This window comes from Mchenga conophoros, linkage group LG8 (genome assembly GCF_057382185.1).
Source record: "Mchenga conophoros isolate Kocher_MC1m ecotype Shallow Benthic linkage group LG8, M_conophoros_male_GT1.1, whole genome shotgun sequence".
NCBI lineage: Eukaryota > Metazoa > Chordata > Actinopteri > Cichliformes > Cichlidae > Mchenga > Mchenga conophoros.
Window position 1 is genome coordinate 5,181,842 of NC_140533.1, and position 13,907 is coordinate 5,195,748.

At 42.5% G+C, this 13,907-nt stretch overlaps 1 protein-coding gene across 9 annotated transcripts in view; it reads left to right on the top strand.

Moving 5' to 3' along the window:
* Window positions 1-13,907, top strand: part of myocd (myocardin) — a 144,722-nt gene that overhangs the window by 122,892 nt on the left and 7,923 nt on the right. For 5 of the 9 annotated variants that reach the window (XM_085283677.1, XM_085283678.1, XM_085283680.1 and 2 more), the window contains 4 exons: window positions 3,015-3,080; window positions 8,986-9,141; window positions 12,402-12,586; window positions 13,458-13,562. In XM_085283677.1, coding sequence (XP_085139803.1) covers window positions 3,015-3,080; window positions 8,986-9,141; window positions 12,402-12,586; window positions 13,458-13,562 — 512 coding nt within the window. The remainder of the gene's footprint in view (window positions 1-3,014; window positions 3,081-8,985; window positions 9,142-12,401; window positions 12,587-13,457; window positions 13,563-13,907) is intronic. The other 4 variants (XM_085283681.1, XM_085283684.1, XM_085283682.1 and 1 more) reach the window with 3 other exon arrangements.

A 13,907-nucleotide genomic window follows, 5' to 3' on the forward strand; every position in this document is an offset into this window, starting at 1 on the left:
TGATTACATAGCTTGGCTCTGGCCCACTTTCTATAACATGTATACTCTGCAATCAGGACAAGCGAGTCTTTGGTCTCAGCAAAGCTTTTGGGGAGAAAGAGCAGATTACATGGCAGCTGCTGTGCTTTTCCAAGCACAATTATTGATAACCTGTCAGTGAACATAATAAAGAGCAGCTGATGTTTCACCTGGCTTTTTCCAAGAAAATTAGAGACAAAATTTGCACGTACGACCAGATTCAGGCTGTTCAGGCTGATTGTTACGTTAGCCCGGTATCATGACATGATGTTTGGATAGCGCATTGATTTCCGTAAGTCATTTTGTTCATTGTTCATTTTGTTTGTTGTTAATTTTTATGAATACATATAATGCTGTGTTTAAATCAAATTTGTTCATATTTGATCTCTGACAAATGTTTCAGGCGTATAACTCTCTCCTAAAAGTTTCACAGGTTATCTGCTTTTGAAGAGAAAAAATCAAAGAGGAAGTTTCTTCAGCTCACAATAACAGTTATTCTGTCTTTTGTCTGACAATGAAATTATTTTATTTTTTAAAGCCCTTTTTCTAAAGCATATATAGAAGGGGGAATAATTATTTGATCCCTTACTAAATTTGTAAGTTTCCTCACCTACAAACAAATGGACAGTCTTTAATTTTCACGACTGTCATTTTAATCGAGACAGAATATACACAATGCATAAAAATAGCAAGTTACTGAGTGAAATAAGTATTTGATCCCCTACGATCTAGACAGAATTCTGGTTCCCACAGATTGTAATCAGTCTGATCTCAGCGCATTACGTGTATAGATTACACTTGTCACAGAATCAATTTCTTCCATTCTAACCTCTCCACCACCATGGTCAAGACCAAAGAGCTGCCACGTGTCCCTGGACAGGGTCCCTAGACAGGGACACATGGGTGGAATGGGCTACAAGACCATCACCAAGAAGCTTGATGAGATGGTGGCAACTGTTGGAAGAAATATAAAAACATCATCAGTCACCCTCAGTCTGAAGCTCCATGCAGGATCTTGTCTCATGAGGTGAAGCTGCACAGGAGAAGCTTGTTAATAATATGAAGACGGTTGGACCACAGTCACCAAAAAAATACTATTAGTAACACACTACGCCATAATGGGCTGAAATCTTGCAGCGTCTGCAAGGGGCCCCTGCTCAAGAACACGCATGCACAGGCCTGTGAACGCCTAAATGATGCAAAGAAGGCGTGGGAGACAGCGCTGTGGTCAGATGAAACTACAGTCAAGCTCTTTTTTTTTAGCATCAACTGTACCTGCTGTGTTTGGAGGATGAGAGGATAACAGAAAGAACATCATCCCCACAGTCGAGCATGGAGGTGGAAGCATTATGTTCTGGGGCTCTTGTTCTGCTAAGGGTGGAGGACAACTTCAACACATTGAAGGGCCAACCGATGGCCGTGTATCACAAAATCTTAGACAAGAACGTCCTTCCCTCAGCCATAACTCTGATAATGTTCGTGGAGTCTCCAAACCTCAATCCTACCGAAATTCTGTAGAGGGAGCTGAAGCTTTGAGCTGCCGTGCAGCAGCCAAGAAAAAAAAGAGTTTCTATAAAAAGGAGTGGGCCAAAATCCCTCCTCAGCCATGTTTTCCTTGGGGAACAAATACTTTTTTGACTCAAAATATAACGTCCATTTGTAACTTTTATGTCACATGTTTTTGGTAAATTCTGGCAATGCTATCAGCTACTTGCGTAGGCTACATTTAACTACATAGATTCATAGCATAAGTATAAATGAATGCTTTAAGGGTTACTGTTACATTACTGGCTTACTGGCGGTGCTAAATTTTAAAACGAAAATGTTGCTTTTACAAGGACTTAGCTACCCTCAGTACTGTTCAACTTAAACTGTTATTTTTAGATTCAAATGAGTGCAAGCTTGTTGAATAAAAAATCATTTAGCTATAGTTACATTCCATCTGTCACCTGGTCTTAAAAAAGAAGAGACAACATTTGCATGCAGGAAAGTGCTCATTTTTCCTTGTCAGAAATTGTATCGGTTACATGTTTTGGTAAGCTTCCAATCGGCAACTAATGCCTTCATTTGCTCTTTGGGATGTCGCGACCGGCAGGTCACGACCCCCTCGCTGTAAACGAAAGCACATGTCAGATGAAGGGAAGGGCCTGATATTACATAATTGAGGTGCTCTCCCATGAGAGACCTGTGATGTGGCGCCTGAGCTCGCTGACACACAGTCAAACTGTTAAGAAAGTTGTTACATGACATCAAAGCTGGAAGGCTGGAAGAAATTCATAAAACGTGTGATTGCAGCCAGAGCTGCGTGAATATAAACCACCTGAGTGAGATAATTAACAATAGGGGAGACAGAAAATGATTAGGACCGTGCAGGGAAAAGGGAACATTTCATACTTATGTGTCGGATCCAGGATCTGACCGGGAGACCTTCAGATAATACTGGGGAGGGAAAACACACACAGACAAAGAAAGAAAGAGAAAGCAACAAAATCACAGACGCACTCAACCAACAGACATTGAGGAGTTTCTATGTTTATGACCTTAAACTCCCACCTAGACTCCCCCCCCACACACACACACATGCAGGGCACAGTGAAACGTGTGCACATGCTGTGGACCACACACTGCAGAGCAGATCTGTTTAAAAGCCAGGAGCTGTGTTTATCATTCCCTACATCCTGCTCACAGAAATATTTGTGAGCAAGCTGCGCTGTTTTGTGTGTGTTTTCTGTATGCATATGTGCACATACGTATGTGTCCATGTGCATCTGTTCAATGACTACAAATTGAATGCTGGTAGCTTTTCATTCCAGCCCACAGACAGAGTAAAACTATGCTAATTCGACTTTAAGTTTCATTCTGAAATACCGATTTAAGTGGCTTGTATTCTCAGCCTCTTCCTGCTTTTTCTCTGTCCCTCTCCTGTCTCTCCATACCTCTTTCTCACCTTCGCTCTTTATCTGTCCTCCTCTTCCTCCTCCTACCCCCAACTTTAGTCCTACAGTTAAGACTTCAGCAGAGGAGGACACGAGAGCAGCTGGCAGACCAAGGCATCATGCCTCGTGAGTAACACCTTCCAACATGGAGCTGCTGCACATCCAAACACACACACACACATGTACTTACATGCTTTCAGACTTAAGTGTGAGTCAGACAGTCAGAGGGAAAAAGTGTGAGAAACTCAAGCATGTCAACTTATCACACTTGTCCCAATTAGCAATTAGATACAGAGGTGAAAGGTCAGTTCCCCTGACTGTCTAGCTGTTAAAATAATGTAGGTTTTATCTGTCCAAAAGATAAATGAGTGTTCTGCTTCCATGCAAATACGAGGTTGATAGGTAACTGAATTTTTTACATTCATTTATGTGAGGCACTCCTTTAACATTAGACTTGTTCCATTACCAACAAAAATATTAGTGAGCTTTAAAACTGTTTTTAATTAATTTGGGGTTTTTTTTTCAATAATTTAGAGCAGTGAAAAAACAAATATTGTGTGCTTTGTCCTCGGGTGTGTGGTGGATGGCGCAGTTCACTGTGGGAAATATGAGCAGTTACTGCATTTTTCAAATTTGCCCTAGGTCCCCTTGGCTCAATCAGTATTATTTTGAAAATCCAGGAATGAGGTTGTGAGAAGCACCAACTGCCCGAGTTTCACATGCATCGGATCCTTGAGTCTGACATACTGCTTGACATTTAAAGAGAAAAGGGAAAAAAAATAGTTAGATGTAGGCCTGAAATGAAAACTATAAAAACAGATACCAGCTGTTAGTCAAAAGAGAGACAAAAAGAAAGAGATCCACAGTCTCATGGACAATTTTTCACAGTACATATATGTTACTGATGGACGTGTAACATGAATCCAGCCGTATTAAAGAGAGAAAGCAAAATGAAACAGGCAGCAAAAACACAACAAAGCACATATCTAGATAGTGGAGATGAATAAATCCAGAACCAAGGAAAGCAGGTGGCTTTATGCTACAGAGCAGAGGAGAAAGAGACGGCCAGATAGTGGCTGCAGCCCGAGAACAGGCAGACAAGATTGTAAGTGACCGCCGAGGAATGCTCTTGTGCTGGAAGAGGACATTCGGCCTCAGAAGAAACAGCTTAGGAGGCCAGATTCACAAGAGGTGGCACCTGTTTACAGCCCGGCGCTGAGAGGCATGCCCAAACACAACAACTGAGCGTGCAGGCCGCATTTACAATAAAGAGGCTTTGTGCTTTTAAGAGCACGTAAGTCATAGTGATGAGAACACATAGACCTGACTGTACTGAGCAACCTCTTAAATCTTCACCCTTGCTGCGATTGATGTTCCCTCCTTTTCTTCAGGTCAGCTTAGTGGATGTTTGCAGCTTTTCGGGTTAGCTGTGACTGCCAACACACGCCACGCGAGAGATAAATTTCAAATATTCATGAGAAAGTAGTTTGTTTAGTGTGCGACATTACAACACAGCAGACAGCTACTCATAAAATCGAGATTTTTATCTATTCCTGTTACTTTAAAGCATCTCGTAAGTCATCTCGGGAAACATGGAATTAGTGAGCCATGCAAGCAAGCTGGTTTTGTCCCCCCCTCGATTCCTTGCATGTAGAAACAACAAGGGGACTGGGTGACCTGGACTACAGGCTGGGGATTTGTTGAATGATATGTCTGGCACCGTTCGCCATTTCACAGAGGCTCCAGCCTCAAGATAAACCTCTGGTAAGTGTGCGGGGGAACGGAATCCAGGGGCCCGGCGAGCCCCTATCAGTTTCTAGGAGTCTGTCACAGATAAGGCAGCAACGAGAAACACAATTGGCCAGCAGGGCTCCAAGCACTCTTTTAAAAAAGAAATTTCAATTGGCTGTTTATCTCTTGATTGCAGGCGGTGGTGCAGATCTGAGAGACGTTGCAAGGACTCGTATTTGTGCTGTTTGTCATACACCCACACACTAGATGTCTTATCGTTCTTCAAAACATCATCCGTCCTCCCAAAAAAAAATCCGGCATTTCTGAGGAGGGCACAACGTCCTCCTCCTCCTGCGACTGCCGCTTCTGCTGCTGTCGATGTGATCCCTCAGATGCTGGTTGACTCTGCCTGGCTGTGTTATTCCTGCTCGGGGGAGATGGACACGGCACAGGGTCTGTGTATATATTACCCAGGGAACATCTGGTGTTTATTAGACTATTCAAGAATCCGCCACGGCCTCTCGGGCCCGACTGGCGTGTGGCCTGCATGGGAGCACACACTGTCTGCCTGCTGGCCACAGGTCTGACTTGACACACACATACAATCTAATATTTCCCCATAAAGATAACAGGCCCGTAGCTGCAGGTTTACTGTGCTCTCTGTTGCTTTAAAATGTTCATTTCCACAGCAGAAGGACTTTAATCCTCAGTGGATGGAACCACAAAAGGAATCATTCCAGCTAATGCACCAAACCTCTCTGTGTAGTGTTTACGCATGACAGTCAGCAGTTAAATGTACTGCAGTAGGTTTAAAGAGCACTGTATGTTTAAAAGTGAGCTTCAGACTCACCCGATCATGTTACATTAGACCAGTGCAGTCGCATCAGGCCAAGTTCTAAACAGACGATAACGCCGACGTGACCATGACAGCAGCTGATGCTTCTCCACTCTCTCTCAGAGGAATGGGGCGTGCAGCCACAGCGGATCATCTGTATTACCCACCTCAGTGTTTTTCCTTCTACTCAAATCGAATCTCTTTTTTCTTCTTTTCTGCTCCTTTTCATGCTCCCAACATTGTTTTTGTTTTTTTGTTTTTTTATTTTAACATCCCTTCACCCCCAACCCCCACTGCAGATGAGTCTGGATCTGCCAGAGCTTTCTTCCTGTTAAAAGGGAGTTTTTCCTTCCCACTGTCGCCAAGTGCTTACTCATAAGGGGTCATCTGATTGTGGGAGTTTCTCTGTATTATTGTAGGGTCTTTGCCTTACAATTATACAGAACTGTGTTGTGATTCGGTCCTATACAAATATAATTAAATTGAATTAAATTTACCTTTTTTCCTGTCCCTCCCCTTTTTGAGTTCAGAATTTGTCTGTGTTGAATATTTTTCTTTTTTTTGCTCTTTATGTTCTCCATTTTCTGGAAGTATCAAAACTTCTAACATACAATGATAATCATTCTTAATCTACTTCATTGTCCTCTCTTTTAACATATTTCTTTCTTATTTTCAAGTCAATTCAATTTTATTTATATTTATACAGCGCCAGATCACAACAACAGTCGCCTCAAGACGCTTTATATATTTGTACGGTAGACCGTAGAATAATACATACAGAGAAAAACCCAACAATCATATGACCCTCTATGAGCAAGCACTTTGGCGACAGTGGGAAGGAAAAACTCCCTTTTAACAGGAAGAGACCTCCGGCAGAACCAGGCTCAGGGAGGGGCGGGGCCATCTGCCATGACCAGTTGGGGTGAGAGAAGGAAGACAGGATAAAGACATGCTGTGGAAGAGAGCCAGAGATTTTATTCTCTACCTCCTGATGCTGCTCCTTCCTTCTTTCTGTGTTTTCCTTTCTCATTCATCCTGTTTTAGTAACGTCTGCCTCTTCCTTTTTTTCGTCTTCTTTTGTCAGAGATTGATAGATGTCTATTTTGACTGAGATCTTTAGCATAATATTTGCTTTATCTAAAGTTTAAAAATGCCTAATATTTGAACATTAATCTTGATTTTGATGAAACCCATTTTTCCTCTGAAGCATTACATTTCAGATCCGTTTTTCATCAGACACTAATACTCTCTCTAACTTGTCCAGCACAAAGCTCAGTATCATTCATTTCTTTGTTGGCGCTGGATCCTATGTCATCCCTCTGAAATATCCCACTAAAATTATATTTGACCAAATAAGTGCTGTTGCTCTTTCTTGGACTCAGATAATCAAACTGATCTGGTGCGCTCTCCGCACTGCTTGGTAATCAGTCCTGCAAGTGCTGCGGACAGATTGTAGGCCAAGCCAGGTTAGCTCTGGCCCTGATTATTTATCCAGGATTTAACAGAGATAGATTGTAGAAAGTTGAAAATCTTACCCACTGCAACCCTTTAATTAGAGCCTCTCCATTTATTTTTCTAGTATTCAGACTGTACTAGGAGTAAAAGCAGCTGGACTGATATTACAGCTGATCCAAAATGTAAATATTGATTATTGAAGGATAAAAGAAGTGTGGAGATAGCAGCTGAATGCAGAAGTGTGTAGATTAATAATGATATGATAAAAAAGGGAACAGAGGTTTAAATGGAAGACCATTTTACTCTGGAATTTAATAAACAGATGAGGAAAAAGCCCTGATATCACTTCAAAATTATTGTAGTTTGTTACTTCTAAACATCATCTATAACTTTGGTTACTGTGGGTGTTGTAACGACAACATTCACAATAAGACGAAAAACTAAAGTCTGCATTAACAAAGCATACACAAAGAGTTATTTGCCATATTCTTATAATTACTGACATTATTGATATAATATTTTTAAATATCACAGTTGTCATCCATACGTGGTTATAAAAATACCCCAATCAAGTTACAGGTAAATGTTCTGTAAGGAAAGAAGGAAAAGTGTAGAAATATTATGAGCAGAATCTCTCTGCGTACAGGAAAAGCAGATCTGCTGTTATGAATTCGTGGTGTGCTGCAGGTGCATTCCTAAAATGCAACGTTTTCTTTTTGCTACTGAAAAACAGCCATGTGACCTTAACTTGTCTTTCAAGTAGGGCAGTGGAAGTGTGCCAGCTTAACCGCCAAGTTGTGCTTTCTCACAGCTTGCTCTTGAGACGCGAAGAAATCATCTGTGTTTATAGTCGTAGAACAGACACACCGAACGGTGGAGAGGAGGAGAAGGATTGCATAAAAATGCAGACACAGAGCCCACGCTCATTAATTGCAGGACATTATCCCACTTATAGATCACCAGTGACACTGTCAGTTACCTGAATCCTCTAAGAAATGACCGCAGTAACGGTGTATTGAAGGATCGGGTTATATGGTTTGTTTTTAAATGAATTTCAACATTAGTTCAGAATTGTTTGAAAGTTATATCTGGAAGATGCTCAAAATCGTTACTGCATACTTATCAGAGATCTTTTCATGTTAGCATGTAGTATCAGGGTAAGGTGGAGCCATTATTAACTAGCTTATGGAGTCATTATACACTGATCAGGCATACCATAATTCGCTCTGACAGGTGAAGTAAATAACATTTTGATGATCTCTTTATCATGGCGCCTGTTACTGGGGTGGATATATTAGGGAGCGAGTGAACATTTTGTCCTCAAAGTTGATTGGTTAGAAGCAGGAAAAATGTACAAGTGTATGGATTTGAGTGTGTCTGAGAAGGAACGAATTGTGACGGCTAGACGACTGGGTCAGAGCATCTCCTGTGGGAGGCTCCCAGTCTGGAGTGTGCATTGATTAGCTGAACACCAGGATGCACTATGGGAAGAAGGGAAGCCAGCGGACGCAGTGTGATGCTTTGGAAAATGTCCTGCTGGGAAAACTTTGGTAATTCGCCCTGCCACAAAGCAAAATGGTTTGAGGAGCACAAGTTTGAGTTGACTTGACCTCCAAATTCTGTTGCTAACAACTTGGTACCAGATACCACAGCACACCTTCAGGGGTCTAGTGGAGTCCATGCCTCAATAGGTCAGGGCTGTTTTACCAGGCTAAGGCAGACCGGGCAATATTACGCAGGTGGTCATAATGTTATGCATGATCGGTGTAAGTTATTCTGGACAACATAGACCATCTAAATCTTTAAAAGTAATAAGAGTCACTGTCAAACAAATGGATTAAGGATCTTTGTGATCACGGCTAAAGTGCATTATATCAAAGTATACTTTCAACTGCAAACATAAAAATATACTTTTAAGCATGTACTTCATTACTCTCCACTCCTTTAGTGTAGTGTTTCCCTGGTGTGTCCCATGTCGTTGATGTTGTGGTCCTGCTCTGTGTTATCCAGACCCGGCCTCAGGCGGCTCCAATCTGGAAGCCCAGCTGAGGCTAAAGCGAGCCCAGCTCGCCGAGGACTTGAATAAGAAGTTGGCTCTCAGGCCAGGGCCCATGGAGCTGGTGCAAAAGAATATCATTCCCCTAGACTCTGCCATCACGATGACAGGTATCAGTGGAGAGACGCCGCCACGTGGTGTAACCCGACTTTAACACCCGCTGCGCCTTAGCCTGTGCGTTTATATGCTTGTGTGTTTGGAACTAAAGTTTAGGTGTAGAGTTTGTTTTGTGTAAAAGGGCCCTTCTAACTGACAGACTGTGTGTACTCATTAATGAGGCAGACTGTAAGCTACTCAAACGAGCATTGTACTTGAGTGGACTGCACTGCTACGTCGGTCACATCGTTTAGTCTTCTAACAGGAGAAACGGATTATTCCAAATGATAAGACCTTCAAAGGGTCTGCACAGATCAGAGTCTTCAATGCATCACAACCCCTTTTGTTTTTCTCTCGTGCTGGAGAGTCATGTGCTAAAGTCAAGTTTATAGGTATGAGCAATGATATTTCTCTTTATTTTAACCTGGTCTATTTTTGCATATGTGAACCACGCTAATGTTGCACTCTCCAGCAAAGTCTATTTTGGGAAAATATTACAGTGTTTCAGGAAACACAGGAATTTTAGAGGAATTGTTTTAAACACTAAAATTACTAAAACTATTAATTACTATCACTATTCCTTATTTCTATTAATAAAACACTGGTATTACCACAAAATATGAGGGATATAAACCATCTGAACAAGCATTTTTCACAACCTGCCCATGTGTTCTTGTTTATCTTTCTGATCAGTCAAGCTTTGTAAGGCATATCAAAATGCATTATTCAAGTCAAAATTTGAATTCTGGTCTTGATTAGTGGACCACCTATGCATCAAAGTATTCTTCTTTGTACATTAAATTTGAATGCCTTAACAGGGATGAGGGCTGTTAAAATGAACATTTGTGTTTGTAGCCAGAAAGAAAGAAAGAAAATCCATGTAAAAAAAAAAAAAAGGTGCTTAGCAATCAGCATTTACAAATGTCTATTATGGACTCAAGTGTTTGAGGAGTGCTCTTCGGTGCATCGTGTATGCTTAAACAAAGATTTAGCACTGCGTGAAGCGCAGGGCCGGAGCTGTCCCACCACGCCGCTCACATCTCACACTGTTTGGGTCCAACATGTTACTCACTCTCTCTGTTCTTAGCAGTGCAGCGAGTTTTCTTTCGACTCTGCTGTTTTAGCGGTTTTATGTTTGCCTCCTTAAGCTTCCAGTAAACATGTTGCACAAAGGAGCCGGCAGGCTGCGGTCAGCTGGTTTATAATACCTCTGCCGGAGAAGGGGATCTCCGTTTATCGAGATGAACAGCAGCTGTATTTGGGTCCACCCTTTTTCTTTAGAAGTCTGCGATGTGTGTGCGTGTAGAGTGCATCCTTTGCCACATGTGTGGGCGTACCTGCCTGTATGTTTGGACCTATCTGCTCATCCTCCCCCCCCCACCCCCCTCTTTTGTCTGTGCTCTGACTGGCTCCAATCAGCCACCTACAAAACTACGTGACAGGACCAGGCTGTTGTGACCCCCACCCCGCCCCCTTTGCCTGCAGCATTAACCCCTCACCTTAAAGCTCTATATCTCCCTACATAACACTCCCAGTGATTGTTTCAACCTCTGTCCGGTAATTTTGGAAACTGCCTGACCCGCCATAGCTTGTAAACCAGCCATGTGAAAAGAGGAAGCGTACGTGGCGTGCAGATTTCCTGTAATTCTGCCAACTCAATCTCCCGGTGACAACAAATTATCTTAAAGAGTCCTGGACTGTGCAGCAGAGCGAAAATGCACCGAGTAAATTCACACACAGACCGTGTTGGTGTTTTTCCCTACAGACTTAAACATGAACAGGTGGGAGGAAATGGCATTTAGGACAATGCTATTTACTAAGCTGTGCAGTAAGCTCGCCGAGTGTGTGTTTGTGTGTACTGCAAGGTCATAGAGTTGCACAGAATGGACCTGGTACTGTGATGGAAACCAGAATCTGTTCCTGGTTGTCACATGTTTGGATACAAAAAGAGAATCTTATACCTCTCAGCGCGCACACACACACACACACACACACACACACACACACACACACACACACACACACTCCAGCCTTTACCACCTCCTTCCCTGGCTCTGTCCCTTCAGCTCCATTAGATAGTTGCTCTTAACTACCCCAATCAAAGCTGAGTTCCCTATCGGGCCAGCCAATCAGGAGCGTTCTAGAGGTAAAGTGGTTGTGTGAGTGTCTTACCCACACAGCGTAACACCTCCGAGCTGAGTGCTGTACTAGGTGTGAGTGACAGGCAGTGTGTGAATACCTCTGCTCACATACATTGTGTGCAGCATGCAGTATGCATCCAATCAGCCAAGGAGCAGGTAAAAAAAATGTTTCACAAAAACAGATGTGAAAAGGGTCCAGTGGTTTGTGGATTGAATGAAATGTTTTCTTGAAATGGTGTTCAAGGCGCTTTGGACAAATTCTGCTGTCATTTGGTTTGTGGGACAAAGGTCTTACCCTATCAGCAGCACGTGTAACTAAAGCCTGGTGTATTTAAAACTACAGAGCACAGAATGATTGAACCTCCACAGATACAGTGCTGGAGTAACATAACAGCGTGTTAAACTGAGAACCGTTTCCACTAAAACAACAGGTTGAGGTTGAACACAATAGTCTTGCGACTGGTCATTTGCTGTTTTAGATTGCAGATGAAGTAGTTTGGTGGTAAAGTCTGACTGTCAGCCGGCTGGAGGCAGCAGTACTGATTGGCTGTTTCAATAACTGTAATATCCAGGCTATAAAAAACTGGAAGGAACATATTGAAGCATGCTCGGTTATTAAAATGTGCTCTTAGTGTCTTGAATCATAGGTCTTGTGATAATTGTATATCGATGATGACTGTGACAGTTTATACTTGCTTTGCTTTTAGTTCTGGTTAGATTTTGCACTTTAGTTTAATTCACCTATCTACATTTTTCCAAATTTTCTTCACAGATTGTACTAATGTTATGTGGAATTTTTTTGAGCATAGTAATATTGTAACAGCCCTGATGTGTGTCTCAGTATGCAAATGGTACATCCCATGTCAATTGTAGCAATGCTGCTAGACACTGTTAGGTTAGGTGATCTTTAAAGTTTCTATGTGGATCATTTCCTTTAGGCTGTAGTCACACTGTGCAGATTTCTGTTATGTCTGATAACAACGCACGCCTGGCAGATTGAAGACGATCCGAATGCATTCTGTGTGCACTTACAGTTTTTGTTTTGTTTTGTTTCTAGGTGTAAAAGGGGTCTAGGCTGATAGATATTACATCGCTGACACCCCCACGTATCTCTGTTTTTGTTCTTCTTGCAGTAAACCATGGTAAGCTCCCTAAGCAAGAGGACTCCTATGCATTTGAGGAGGACAGCAGCAGCGAGAGTCTGTCTCCAGAGCAGCACCACAGTGATGAGTCGCAGGGTTCGGCCTGCCCTTCATCTGAGGCTGTCGGCAGTACGGCCTCCTCCTCGTCCTCACCTGCCCTCACCAGCGAACGACAGGTCAAAAAAACACACAAACACGCCTCATCTCCTCTCCTTTGTTCTATCCATTTCTTTCACTCAAGCTCCCACACTGAGCAGCTATGATTACCACCAGTTTATTTCTGCTGCCCTCCTGTGGTAGCAGAGTGAGCTGCACATCCTCTGTTTTCCACTGTTGGACTGAGTTGACATAGGCAGGTGTCACATTCCTGCATGCTGAGCCATGCTGGCGGCACAGCTGCCTTTATATGCTTGCTGCTTACCTTTCACTCACGGTGACCTCATTCCAACGGTCACCAACAGAAACGGTCCCTCAACTGAAATTTGTGCCAGAACACAATTGTTTATATCTCTTAGACCTCTGCCTCTTAAATGTTCCAACTGAATCATCATCCCTCTGTGCGTCATGTCAGTCCCAAAGGTTTGTTTAAAGCTTTTTGGAATACTTTTGCGGAGGAAACATCAATACATGAGCATTTTAGGGATAATTATTCTATTTGGATTATAAACTGTCATTTCCAAAAGAAGAAATGAGAAGAAAACAGATACAGTCAGAGCAAAATGCATGAAATCTAAGGCAACAATAGCAAAAAAGTTGCCAAAGACTATAAAATAGCTGCGTAAATACAGTCGTTCACTTTTATTACATCCTGCCATGTGCTTGTTTAGTATTGTTTGGAACCAGATGTCTGTCAGTAGAGTGGATACGATAAAACAACTCCAAGGTTAAACCTCTTTGAGTGAAACTGAGCTCAACAGACCAGTTTATCAAATGAAGCGAGAAGAAAACTATTCTTTACGTCTAAACTGAAACACTTTATACTTTAGTAATTATTTCTTTAACTTCAGCATGGAAAAGTAAATGTACTTTGTTTTTATTTGTGGATAGGGTGGTGTAAGCAGAGACCCCCCTGATCAAAGCCAGGATGAGGGGCTTTCTGGTGCTAACAACAGCCAGACTACTCCCCCAATACCTGTTCCTGCTATCGTCAAGGTCAGTTTGTCATTAAACTCACTATCATCTGCCACCTGGCTGTAGCTCAGGTGGCAGAGCAGGTCAGCCACTAACCATAAGGTTGGTGGTTCGATCCCAGCCTGGAGCAGCCTGGGATCGAACTTGGGCAAGATACTAACCCAATGGTGGTGGTTAGAGGGCCCGGTGGCGCCAGTGTCCGGCAGCCTCGCCTCTGTCAGTGTGCCCCAGGGCAGCTGTGGCTACAATGTAGCTTGCCATCACCAATGGGTGAATGACTGCTTTGGGGTCCTTAGGGACTAAGTAAAGCGCTATACAAATGCAGGCCATTTACATTCTTAACTTTAACAAATGAATTTCTAACCC